At 34.7% G+C, this 13623-nt stretch overlaps 1 protein-coding gene across 4 annotated transcripts in view; it reads left to right on the top strand.

Annotated features, from left to right (window-relative positions):
* The window catches only part of ERCC6L2 (ERCC excision repair 6 like 2), a 59016-nt gene that overhangs the window by 36117 nt on the left and 9276 nt on the right, over window positions 1-13623 (top strand). For 3 of the 4 annotated variants that reach the window (XM_068423706.1, XM_068423705.1, XM_068423708.1), the window contains 4 exons: window positions 2103-2255; window positions 3375-3455; window positions 4488-5685; window positions 6403-6557. In XM_068423706.1, the coding sequence (XP_068279807.1) occupies window positions 2103-2255; window positions 3375-3455; window positions 4488-5685; window positions 6403-6557 (1587 nt within the window). Of the gene's footprint in view, window positions 1-2102; window positions 2262-3374; window positions 3456-4487; window positions 5686-6402; window positions 6558-13623 lie in introns of those variants that run through there. The other variant, XM_068423709.1, reaches the window with a different exon arrangement.

Genomic DNA, 13623 nt, shown 5'->3' with positions numbered 1-13623 from the left:
AGCTGCTCTCAGTAACGTGTATGGCCCGCTTTAAAACGTTACTTCAAAAGTGTAACAGTGACTTTATCTCACGTAAATTCAATGTTTTGTAGGAGCCAAAAATAATTATAGAGTTCTGTTTAATTTTGAAAAAATGATCCAAATAAAAAAAGAGGAAACTTGTTAAAAAGAAATTAAAAGTAGTAGGTGATGGGCTGACGTCCTTACAGGTAATTGGGCAATTTTCAGAGACTCTGTATCAGAAGCTCAGAATGAAGAAGACATTGTATTAATAGTTGAAATAATATACTACTGAGGCGACTTAAATATAAAACACAGTAAGTCCAAAAACTACTTTTGAGGGACAGTGGTCTAAAAACATAAAAGCTAATAATTTAGTTTTTGAACACATCAGGAGCAGGAATTGTATTGCGGTGGCTGTGACTTTAGCAATGTTTGAAGGAGCGTTCATTGCAAAAAACCCACTTGATTTATTCTTTATATCCCCATTCATGGAAAAGCTTAGAGAGCATCCTGTTGCAAAGCTTTTCTTGTGCAAAGTACTTTTGAGGATTCATTTCAACAGTCAGTATCAGTAGGAGAGATCTCTGAAAGGCTAACAAAATGATCAATAGCAGATTACGACCAGCTGTATTCACTAAAATCCTGAAGGAGCAAGTCATGCTTCACAGAGATCTATGGAGTTGGTGATCTTGTAGATAAAGAAGACCTGGATGATATTGTCTGTTTGGCTTTCCAAAAAGCATGTATAAAACTTTGTGAAAGGCTCTTTTTTTTTTTTTCCCCAAATTGACTTGTGTTTTTCAAGTTGAATAAGAAGCAATAAACAGAGTAATTGTCAATCTGGGAATTTTTTTTTTTTACGTCTACACTTGGATTGCATTCCCTGCTATTGACACTTGAGCACAGTTAGGAAATTTTCAGTAAGTTGTGAAGAAAAAGCCTTTATCTACTATTGAAAATTCAGAAACCGTGAGTACATGTGGACATGTGGCTTTTGGTGAACTACACAAATGTGCTCTCAGAGAGCTAAATGTTGTCATCCATCCTTTTCATGAAAAGAGTTTATGTGAAAATGCTTTATCATGTTTGTAGAGTATTCTTACTGAGGCGTCTATTTGATTTTAAAATTGCTGAATTTTTTTTATTAGTGGTGTTTGGTTGTCTGACCTAGCCATATGTGACTGAAGAATCTAATGTAAATAAAATTGAAATCTAACATAATAGAAACCTGAATAAGTTTTATATGTGTCCTAAAGTATACTTTTGTAAATACCATGCATAATTCATGAAAAAGTAAACTGTGCTTAGCTAAAGTTAAACTAGAATTTGACTGTGTAGTTACTGGCCTACAAAATTCAAGAGATGTGCTGTCTAGGAAAATGCCTATCCAGTGATAGAACTAGAAGTGAGTAGAACTGAAGGACTACCAGCTGCTTAGAGACGGGTGCAAAAAATTTTACAAGTCTGGTATCCATAAAACCGTAGTTTTGACATTCTTCCACTTAAAGTCAAATATACCAATTATGTAAGTATTGAAAATTTGCAGTCGTTGGAATGCAGCTAAGCCTGCCTGGCTCCAAAAATGTTTTAATTCTGCCTGACAAACTATTTACTTGTCTTTCCTTTTCACCTGGAAGATTTTTAAGTCACTTCTGTTCAATCTACTTAGCAAGAGTGCATGACAATTAAAATATTCAGAGATCAGTAGGAGTAATCTTGTGGCTTTTATTTAGTCCTTACGAACTAAGCATGCAATGGAAAGGAGTATGAGAAAAATAGTAAGAATTTCGTATTGAGGAAAGATGAGTAGTCAAGACATAGAGGAGTGTCAGTAGTGTGTATAGTAGATGGCTGGTATTAGGCAACAATGAAGTAAAAGACTTGAAATTTTTTTTTTTTAATTCAGTAAAACCAAGCAGGTTCATATTATACCACAGTCTGTTATACCAATATCTGCCAGGGAAATTAAAACAAAATATCCTCCCTTAGGAATTTCTGCCTGCTCCAACTAAAGCTGTGTATATAATGTGGATGCCAGGAAATTCTGACATGTTGTTGGAGCAAACACTTCTGAAATCTCTTGTGTTGTTCTGTTTTAGCAACTTCACTGTGCGGTGGTTGGAAGTGAAAATGCCAAGCGGTATTTCGAGGCAGTGCAAGGATCAAAGCAACATCAAGGAGAGCTTTTTGGGATCCATAACCTTTTCAAACTTAGGACTCATGGGTCCTGTCTTACCAAAGACATCCTGGAGGTGTGAAGGCCTACCCTTTTACTTCTGGATATTAATTTTTCCTTTCCTCGTGAGATGTTTCCATGCAAAATTATGACAAAATACTTTATAAACCAGAGAAACTTAAACAGTACCAGTCTATGCAGTGCCTTAAATGAAACAGGCATGCTAATTTCTCGCTCTGATGTAGACGAGATAAATTTCCTTAAATTAAACAAAAAACTGAAAAAAGTTTGGATTATAATATCTAAAAGTTTGCTAACATATTTCTTTTCCTAATAAAAATAAAAACTTATTTTTGTGATACTTTCACGTATTGTCAGCTTTGTGCACAAACACCTTTTATTCACCAATAGCTCAGAGTGACCTTTTAAGCCGGAATTACTTATAATCATAGTAACCTTTGTATAGTACATTATGAGATGTCAAAAACTGTTTAATAAAATATATTTTATCATGCTGGATTTAAAAATGTTACAAGGTGGAAGTAAATAACTGACACTTCATATTTTAATATTAATTTCTTAGTTACTCTAAAAAGACTGTTGGCACAATTCCATAGCATATACTGCACACAAGTTTTAATTATATGCAGTATTATACATTTTTCTATCCAGCATGTTGGCTGCAGCTAACTTGCATCTTGGAATTTATTACAGCTTTATTCTAGGTTTCTTTCTGTCCTTCCCTTTATTTTGTTGTTTTCCGTATACTAGGAAGAGGCTGGAGAATGTGATATAGCAGCATAAAGACAGCATAGCCAAAAGAGTAGTGTAGTGTAAGAGCATATACTTTGGGGATATTAAGCTCAAAAGTTCTCTAAATCTAAATCAAAACAGGGTGTAATATGAACATTGTAGCAGGTATTCTGCTGTGGGAAAAAAGTTTAAAATTATTGAAACAGTATATGCATAAGATCTTCACAATTTATGCAATATGTTACTTTTCCTGCAGGTTATGTGTTAGATCAGAGAGCAGTAAGTGCCAAAATGTAAGTCTTAGTCTGGACTTTGCTGATTGTACTTCTGATGCTTATATCTCTGTAGAAAAAAAAAAACACCACCCTATTTTTTTCTGGGCTTGCCTTTGTTAACTTGAACAGATAGAGGTTTTTATTCTATACATTCTTGATTGTTTTAGAGGGAAGGGCGAGTAGAAGCAGGAGTCATGACAGCAACTACGTGGCTAAAGGAAGAGAATCCTCCATGCAGCTCAGCAAAGGTGAGGTGTCTTTGTGGAGTATGGACCAGAGGAGTATAGTTCCTGATACTACAGTGGCAAATGTGGACAGTATGTCGTTAGGCTGGTAATGCTTTTACCCTGGATTGCACTTGTCATATTCTATTGTGTGCTTGCCTTTGGTTGTACATGTTGTAAAGCATTAGATAATGTCATGCTGTCTGTATTTAAAGTGGAATATTCTGAACATCTGGTAATAGGGTATTCTGTGACCTTTACAACACTTGGATATCCTCAGTCTTAATGAAGGTATTACTAACATGCTGTTATTATGGAGCTTGTCTTAAATGCTTTTTGATAAGCAGAGTGATATCAGTATTAATGTATTAATTTTAAAACTCCTCTTCAAGTACAAAAGTTTAGTGTTTACCCTTCTGACTTTTCATTTACATAGTGTCATAATTCTTATCTCAGTAGTACACAGTTTTGGAGTTGTATTCTAGACTTTTGTAGCTTCAAAATATTTTAAGGTTGCCTGGAGGTAATTTTTATTTGATTACAGTAGGCCTCAACTGATTTTCAGAGCAGAATGTTATGTATTCATAGCTCTTTTAATCTGTGTTAGCCTGCATATACAAGGAGGTTGACCACTACTGGGAGACTTTTTTTATTAATGTCATTACACACTGTTAAGGTTTGAATCATGAACTCACTTTTCAAACTACCTTTGAAAGATGAAAAGTTGCAACAAGATCAGTATAAACTAGAAAAACATGGGTATGGATTGTGAAGACATAGGTTGTTTTAGCAGTGTGCAGCATATATATTCTCAAATGTATATTTTTGGTTATTTTCATTGTTCGGCTAAAAATTTTGTTCTGCCAAAGACTTTCATATAATTTCTCTTTATGACTTGTTATGTATTTGCTTTGTGCATTGTAATACTATTTTGTTTTTTTTTTGATGGAGTAACATAATGAAGATCCATTTCTTCTACACCGCTTTGAAATTAACTGTATTCCATATATTATTTATTTTTTTAATACCTTTGCTGTAAATTACTTTTCTTTTTAGTATGAACAACCAGAGTGTAAAGAAGATAGAGATCCTGGAAGCATTCAAGCAAGATTAAAGAGAGAAGAAATGGATTTTTGTGATTACTTTAGTGATGATGATATTCTGGAAACTTCTGTGAAAAAATGTGACAGAAGGAAGCCTTGCAATGCAAATAATTTAATGGTAACAAAGGGACAGCTTTCCTTAATGCAGTGTGGATTCTCTAAGTTGTTGCAGAGAGAAACTGAAACTACTGAAGAAGAGTATAGTAATTATAACTCTCATCATTCAAATTCTGATAATCAGACTATAAGAACAAGTGTAAATAGCAAGCATAGTGATTTTCAGAAATGTCAAAGCCATGTGCATGTTTTGGAGCACAGGAAAGCTGCTCAGTCACCAGCTGGAACTGATAAACAAGATACACGTAGTGCAGACTGGCTTGTTTTACCAGGCTCTGAGGACGAAGGAGACAGAGAAAGTGAGGATCAGTGCATTTCAAAGCAAAGTGATGTAGTCATTGAAACTGAAGGGAGTTCTGAAGAGAATGATTATGTCATCTTTCCCACCCAAGTTCCAGCATACCAGCAACCAATGCTTACTAAAAAAGTTGAAATTTACAGGTCAGAATCTAAAAATTGTGAAGAGTTAGCAAAAGAAAAAGATGGGTTGGTATTTAAGGGAGACAGTAGGCAACGTGGATTCCATAGTACTGACTCAAATTTCAGCAAAGTCATGTCTTCTGAAGACGTCAAGAACAGCACAAGCGATTTGAAAGGGGCAAGCGATATAAGTGATGAGTCTGATGATATTGAAATTTCACATAACTCTGAATCAAGAAAGTTCAGAATGTTCAGCTTTCCGAAATGGAAAGAAAGACACGCCCATAACAATGGACTAGGCAACTTCTCCAAATCTCTGCTACAATCAAAGAAGCCCAATAGAAAAGAAGAGGAAGGTGATTCTCAGAATATAAATGAATTTTCATCCTCTGAAGATAACTTACCAGTTGAGAAAATTCATGCCAGAAGGCAAAGCTGTAAGTGTAAACGACAGAGAGGCAGAGTTCAGTTTGGGTCTAAAATGCTTCATCCTATTCAAGATACCTCGGTGGCACAAATGAAGTCTAGGAATTATGCTGTGTGTAGAACTTCTGCAAGTAAAACTGAATTTGAACATCACAAGCAAAAAGTGCAATCAATGGACAGATACTTAGGTAACTAGTAATTTAATTTCTTTGCTTTTGTTTCAACTAAAGTAGTAACATGTTTAATTTGTCATTGTTGGCACATTTTAATTTCTTCCTGCTAGACATGTTTTTATTACAAGGTACTAATAAATGCTCTGCTAAATTATTTAGTAGTGTCTTTCTGTATCTCTCTTTTTACCTATTAGCCTTACTTTCCTGTCTTCTGAGGTGATGGGTTGCTTTGTAATATTTTGTTAAACACTTACTGTCTGTTGAAAGATGCTAAGATTGAAGATTTATTAAGAATTTGCAAATCTAAATATTTGAACTGTAAACCCCTAAGTCTTGATGGGGCTGTTAATTTTTTTTTCATGGACATAAGTTTTCATTTAAGTGGTTTGAGAGTTTGAAGTACCATGTAGAAGATTTTATTCCGTTAGAGACTTTAAACATTAATAATGCAGCCATTATATTATAGATACTTTGAAACTTCTCCTTTGTCAATCTGAAAAAAAACCCACTGAAATGGAAGCAGTATTAAACTGTCTGGATAAATCTGAATAAGTCTAATGATTGTTGTTTGTTTCATAGATCTGAGAAACTTGGTGCTGAGGGAAATAATAACAAATTTTACAACTTTCATGTAAAACTTTTTTAAAATTACAGTATTCTTCTTCAATGCAACTGTGTACCTTCAGGGTTTTGGAATAAATCTTTGATTATATCTTTCTCCTAATATATCAGATGGTGTTCAAGAAGTGGCATATATTCATTCAAATCAGAATGTGGTTGGATCCAGCAAGGCTGAGAATCGCTTGAGCCGATGGGCAGTGCGAGACGTATTTGAGTTGAAGCAGTTTTCCCAGCTCCCTGCTAATGTAGCAGTCTGTAGTGCCAAGGTAAAGAAAAATGTTTGGGAAATGTTATTTTTACTGGTTTTATCCTCATTTTTAATCTTAAAAAGCTCTAACAAATTTGTTTTTCTGTTAATGGCCACCATGAATGATCAAAGCCACTGAGGATGGGAGGAGGAGGCGGCTCAAATGGAGCTCTAGTAAATTACTTTTGTGTTTTGTTTTGGGTGGTTTGTTTTTTTTTTTTACATTGGCCAGCTCTGAAGGAGTTGGGAGTTAAGCAGCAGAGCACCCTCTGTGGGATTTTTTCTGAGAGCAATGGTAAGATTAAAGATTGGGTGTTTGAAATCAAATTCTGTGCCATGTTTTTCTGATTTGGGGCTTGAAAAAACTTCAATTTGTCTTGGATCCAGTTAACAAAAATTCAGTTGCCACAGTACATGCTGGAATCTCTGTGGCATAGAAAGTCAAACATAAATCAGTTTGCACATTTTTTTTGGCGGGGGGGAGGTGGACAGATGCAGTTGCTATAATGGGTTGAAGTATTGGTCATTATTGTCTATGCTTAACGTCTAAAACGTAAAACTAGAGTTTACTGGGAGTGCTCATTAGCGGCAACAGATACGTTTTAAGCTTTTTGTTTGTCATGCATTTTGTTTAATTACATTCGAAATACATACAAATCTGGAATAAATTCAGGTACAGCTTCCAGGTTTTTGTTCTTATTACATAGTGGTTTTAATCTGCTCAGATTATCTGAACACTTTGTTGTTTGCCCTGTAGTAAACATTTGCCATTTCCTAGACTGATTCTTAAGATAAACCACAAGCATAGAATAAGTAATTGGTGAATGTGGAGTTTAGTCTTTACAGACATATCAGCAACCACTATAGAAATTGTAGACAGAAGACTATGTCGTTCTGGGGCGTTGAATATCTGCAGTGGCTAAGAGTTTCTTCCAGTGTTGTTGATGTACTGTATTTAATTAAGCCATTAACAGGGATGCCGAAGAGTTTTTGCACTGGGAAGATCAAACCAGACAAACCAGTAGAAGTGAGGCCTTTTCAGTTCTAATACATTTGCATTAGAATGTCCCGTATTAACAGAAAAGTTGATCAAAAATACTGAATACTGTGGAAAGGCCCTTATTTAATGGGAATAGCTGACAACATTAATAAAACTAAATATAAATGAAGGAAAACTCTGAAGGGAGTACTTTGAATGAAACATCTGTTGATCCACCTCTGTTCAAAACTAGTTTGTGGGAGTCATTTGTATTGTTCATGTAATTTACATCTCATTATGTACAGTTTGTGTGACTGCAACTGTTACAAATTAACTTCTCTTTATTAACTTCAATCAGTTTTTCTAAGGTATCTATTTTTCACTCAGAAGCAACAGTAGTATCAATTCTCTTGGAGATTTAAGTAGGAAGAAAAGCAGCAATAATGATGGACAAGGCTGCCTCTTCCTTGGCTTCCTGTTCTTTCTTTGATGTAGAGGCACTAATCTAGAAGTAATCCCTAGATTGCTGACTATTCTTAAATGTGGAGCTTTGAATTTTTTGTGCTCAGCATAAAAAAAGAGCTGACAGAGCTTCAGAGACAACTTTGAAATATGATCTACTTAAGAGTGTTACTGCTGCTATTTTCCTTTCTTCATTATTTTATTTTTATTTTAAAAGGCATTCTGTGAAAAACATGATCGTTGTTGCTCTTCTGGCCATCAGTCTTTGCTGGTCATTTTTCACTTATTTGCCATCAGTTTAAGCTAACGCATTCCCTGTCAGAGCAACTAATTATGTTATAAAGAGAATGCTGGTTTCAAATAAAGTTTTATAAAAAAGGTTTTCAACAGATTGAAGTAGCATTTTGTGTAATATTAAAAATACAGCAGAACAGTTTAAATTTCCATCATTATTTTTGATAAATAAAATTATCGTATTAAATATTGGACTGTTAATTGTAACCTGGTAGGTATTGAAAGAAAACCCAAACTTTTATCAGCTGAAATTTCTCACTGTTGTTGCTTTCTAGCATTATTGTTCTGTTTCTCAGAAATTGCATAGCTGTTTCTGTTCGCTCTGGGTATCAATGATAACATTCTTGATCAGAAGCTTTTTTTACAATGTATTTGTATTGAAGCTTTATTTAATAGCATCATGAAGGCTCCTGAATAATGCCCTGATAATATTTATGTCCCCTTTTTAAGCACATTTAATCAATTTGTCTTATTTCTAAATAGAAGGGTTAGAAAAAGGATCTGTCATTTTATGGATAGGTCTCTTTGGGACAAAAGTAAAATATCCTTTGTGCTGTTCAGTTCACCTATACCAACTCTGTCTTCCTGCTTTGCAATTTTGCGCTGCAATCTCTCTATAATAATTAATTTCTGACATAAAGTTTAAATACATTTGTCAAGAAATGACTAATATCTCTGGGAAAGGGGTTCAAAAACACTTAAAAACTAACCAAATATTCCATTGAAGTGGACGAATTTTAAGTTGGGAAATACAGCTTTTCCTACAAATCTTGGATGAAGACTGAGTGAAACATTTTTGCTTATTGCTTACATATGAATCCAGAATGACATGTGTAATAATGTTATAATAGTTAATAAGCAAAAAGTAATAAATAATAAGCAAAAGTAATCAATTAAGATAATCTCTTGTAAGAACATTGACATTTTGTTAATTTCTTGCTATTGACTAGTCATCTAATCACATTTTGGATTCACTAAACTCCCATGAACTTTTGCATCCTAGATTAAGTTCTTTAGGTTCAGTAGTTAAGTTATGGAAATGAGGTGAATATAAGCAACAGCAAAAATAAGTTGCTGGAAAGGAGTGTAAAAGAAATCTTCTTCCTGGTTTTCTACCTGCAGTAGATAAAAGGGGTATAAATTAGGTTTGTTAGTCCTTCCTTTATTGCTGAAGCATGGAGACTACTGTAGCCACTTGAGTTGTAGAAACTGCTTAAAACTGGAGCAGACTGCAATACCTGTGAGGGCTCTTCCTTCAAAGTGAGAGAGGCTGCATGGGAAGAAAGATCCTTGAGAGCCAAGGTAGAAGGTATGAGAAGCAGGGAGTTTTGTTCCTCAGAAGAGAACTTTGAAGGTATGTAGAACATCTTATTTAAGAACATAACTAACTAATAAATAAATAAACTTGGATTTAAGTTGGTTATAATAAGTGTAAGATTTGAACTTTGGGTTAAGAAAAGGTGTTCATCTTGGTGAGAGTCTCTTTTCTTAATTTTACTTCAGAAGGTCTGTGTTAGATCTGAACTGTTGGCACTAACGTAATTCACAGCCAAATCTCTCTTGACCTTTTAAACTGTAGGTTTCAATCAAGTCTATTTTTTCATCCAGTAATAAGTAGTCAGTCTGTCCTTAATGTTACCTGTACTAGTATTCATATAGCCCAGCTACCTTTTCTCTGAAGTAATAGAACATATTGTTTTAACCTGCTATTGTTCTGTACCATTAAAGGCTTAAAGAAACAAAATCTTGGGTTTTTTTTTAGGAGAAGTAGGTCTTGCTAATATTTCTTCTGTTCTTACTTGCTTTGCGCTCCAGGTTCTGTGACAGTCCTGGTACACTGACTGCTTCAGGGCCTTTGACTCTTCTTTCTCACGAGGTGGTAGGGAGCACAGTCATACTCTCTATTTTTGTTTGTTTTAAAAGGAATTGTGTAAATTGGCTAGTTTAGGTAGAAAGTTCATGTTTATAATACTGAATGCTTGTTTAGTGTGTATTTCCATAAATTCTATATGACTATCGAAAATACAGTTAGGTAGCAGCAACCAGAATATGAAGTCTGCTGTTGAGAAATAAAAATGGAACATCATGAGAGCTCTCTCACAACTTATCAGCTATGAAAGGTGAGATAAACTATAAAAGTAGCAAAAGTAACAATATAAAGTATGCATTAATTATATAAGCAGGAGCATAAACCATATTTTCATTGAGTATCATTAGTCAAAATAAGTTCTGTCCAGCATCTGAATTAAAGAAAGATAACTATTTGAAGCTAGTTTATGTATGACAATAGTAGAAGCAAACCAATGTGAAAGGCTTCATCGCATGATCCTGAAAAAACTAAAATAAATTGTGGTTTGGCAAATATGTTCCCTTTATCACAGAAGTCCATGGGATTGCATGGAAGTGGAAGAAGACTCTGTAGTTGTAGGTGAGTTGGAGTAGCATTTTCAATGAAGAGAGATACTGTTGTGTTGTTATAGAGGGAGCTTTCGTAAATAGTCATTTACAGCAGCGGATATGTGCTTATACGTTGTTTTGCAAGTATAATCAGAGGGGTACTTAAAAGACTAACAGGGTTTTTTTTAGATAGACGTGGTATTCATATACTTAGTATTCTACATTTAAGGGATATCTAGAATTACAGTAAAAATATTTTAACTTACTACCAACAGTTCCTGAATTGTACATATTATCCTGTGTCTGAAGGTTGTCCATATTCTGACCATTGACCACAACTTGCAGTGTCAGATCAATGTAGATTTTGAGAAGAAGGGACAGAAGAACAGTATGATAATCGTCCCTCAAGTAGCTGATGTTTCTGGTAGTGTTGCTTATGTGGAAGGCACTGAAGCGTGAATAATTAGAGGTGTTTAAGAGCCTCAGTAATTGAAACAAAGCCAGGGATTTTTGTTCCGTGCAGAGGTGTGGTAGACAGCTGTTCCTGAAGAAATTTTGAAGATACAGTTTATACATCTCAACTTCCTCCGTAGTTCTAAAAATTTGTTGTACGTCCCAAAACCTGAGTGTCTCAGAAAGCAGTCAAGTGTCTCTTTTTGCTCTAGCTATTTGTAATCTTCAGCAAATCATAAATGTTAAGGCAGAAGTTATGGTCAGTTCTGTGGTACCACGATGCAGGGAGAATCACACCAGGCTTCTGTATTCTAAACATCTGAGGGTCAAAAATGAATGTCATTTAGTGCGGCAGATATCTACTCCATTAAAAATTACTGAGAGCTGGTCTTTGTTACTTCCATATGCATTCGACTAGAAAGTACACTTGATGTGCTGTTTCATAGATTATTAGTAACAAGGGTTTTCTGGTCTTCTATGTAGAAGTCTGAGTGAAGAAGATTATATTAAAAATTAATCTATTGGAATAAATAACTTGTTTTTCCTGCATTGTTTTGTGTGTTGGTTTTAGGATGATTTAATGCCATTGAGTCATCTTTGTTCTGCATTTTAGTTTCAATTCAAGTCTTCTGTTTGCAGTTTGGTTAAAAATTTATTGTTTTTTCACAAAACAAGTGGAAGATTATTGTCTCTATTACCTCACTACTATCTGTTCAGATGATAGTTCCTAATTTTGTTTTGCATCTATGTTGTGTAGCTACAGAAAGACGGGTATTAGAAACAAAAGCTTCTAAAAGAAAACCTGTGAAATGAACCTGTAGACTCGACGTGGTGGACTTACAAACTCAGAAAATAATTTTCAGAGCAGATCTACATGTATTTCAGCCTTTCAGAATAAAAAAAAAGTCTTGACTCATTCATGTGATATTTTGCTCAAAATTATGCTGGGAAAAAATGAGTGTGTTAACATTTTCTCTAAGACCTTAGTCATCTACTAAGTATTTTTAGAGGTTTTGGGTTTTTTGACCTTTTTTTTTTCTGATGGCTTCCAGGTTCCAAAGCAACCTAGTTGATTTTCAGTCCAGGAGCTTGTTACTTTGGGTTTTGAGTAATTTGCACTGTTATTTGTGAAGCTTTTTCTTAGCTACCATAAGAAATAGAAGCCTCCCAGAGGCAAGATTAAATATCTTCTTTTAACGTTTGTGATCTCTTCTGAAGTAAATTACTGCATTCCTTAAATAATTTCCTAATTAATTTCTGTGTTAATTGGCAAAAACAGCCCATGTGAAATGTTTTACGTAAGTACGGAAGTCTGGAATAGGCTTTCTCTAGTTCTTATAAAGCTGAATTTGTGTGGTATTTCTTCAATAGGAATCTTGGTGGTGGTGTTAGAGCCTGGGGAAGACATTGGAGAAGGCTTGGAGGTGTCACAAAAAAGACAAAAATGGAAACAGGACTAGTAGGTTTGAAAAACTGATGATCTCCCAAATTAGAGCTAATTTGCTCTTTTTAATATGTGGAAAAGTATTAGTCATAAGAACCTGTAGTATACCTGTTGATTACGTGGAGTCTCTTTTTTTTCAGTCAACTGCATGTTTTCAACTTAAGTTTACTTAAAGTTTTACTGAAAAGAAATGTACAAAGACAGCCATTCAATTGAGGATTAATCACTATGGCAACAGAAATGTGGTGACTGAAAAGGGGGAGGATGTATTCTCCCCTCAGCTTCCTGCCAGCTGTCATATTCAACCTCTGCAGCATGAATTCAGGCCAAAATATAGACTGTGACCAGCTCTAAGAAACTATATCTGTATTTTTATAAATTGGTACAAGAATCGCACTATAAAAGAAGACTTAATCCTATGAATTGGATGACAGACATTTGGCACTCTTGCTGGTGTTTGACAGAGAAATAACGGGATGCTTTGTAGTAAAACCTGGATTAATGGTAAACCCCTCTTTATGTTATTTCAGTGTGGTGTAAATGAGAGAACTAAGCATGCTGTCAGCCGAGGAAGAAACATGCCCTTTGTATCTCCAGTGCAGATTTAAGTGCTGCTGAGAATACTGTAAATACAAAAGTTGTGCTATTAAGAACCTCTCTTTATCGTATTTGTATTACATTGACTTTTGGGGAGATTATTTAAACAAAGATTTTCTATCAGTTATAGTAACTCTGATTGCAGCATGTTTGCACAGCTTTCAGATTCAACAAGTTTAGATAGTTGTTTATGAAGAGTAGGCTTTTGGGAGATAACATTCCATTTTCCTTGCTCTTCTGGGATGGGGAATGCTATTCAGCTTTAAAATAGTTGTTCCCAAATGACTGGCCTGTAATGCTGCTTTATTGAGTTTACAGTTTCAGCTTACAATGGAATTAACAATTTCAGTATGGCTTTTGTTTTTTTGTTTTTTTGTTTTTTTTAGTGAAGTGAGTTCATATGTGGCAGTCTGTGAGGCATGTAGTTGCATATTCATTATGGTGTACGTGCATGGCTTT

This window comes from Nyctibius grandis, chromosome Z, assembly GCF_013368605.1.
Source record: "Nyctibius grandis isolate bNycGra1 chromosome Z, bNycGra1.pri, whole genome shotgun sequence".
Lineage (NCBI taxonomy): Eukaryota > Metazoa > Chordata > Aves > Nyctibiiformes > Nyctibiidae > Nyctibius > Nyctibius grandis.
This window is presented reverse-complemented; position numbering and strand designations above follow the sequence as displayed.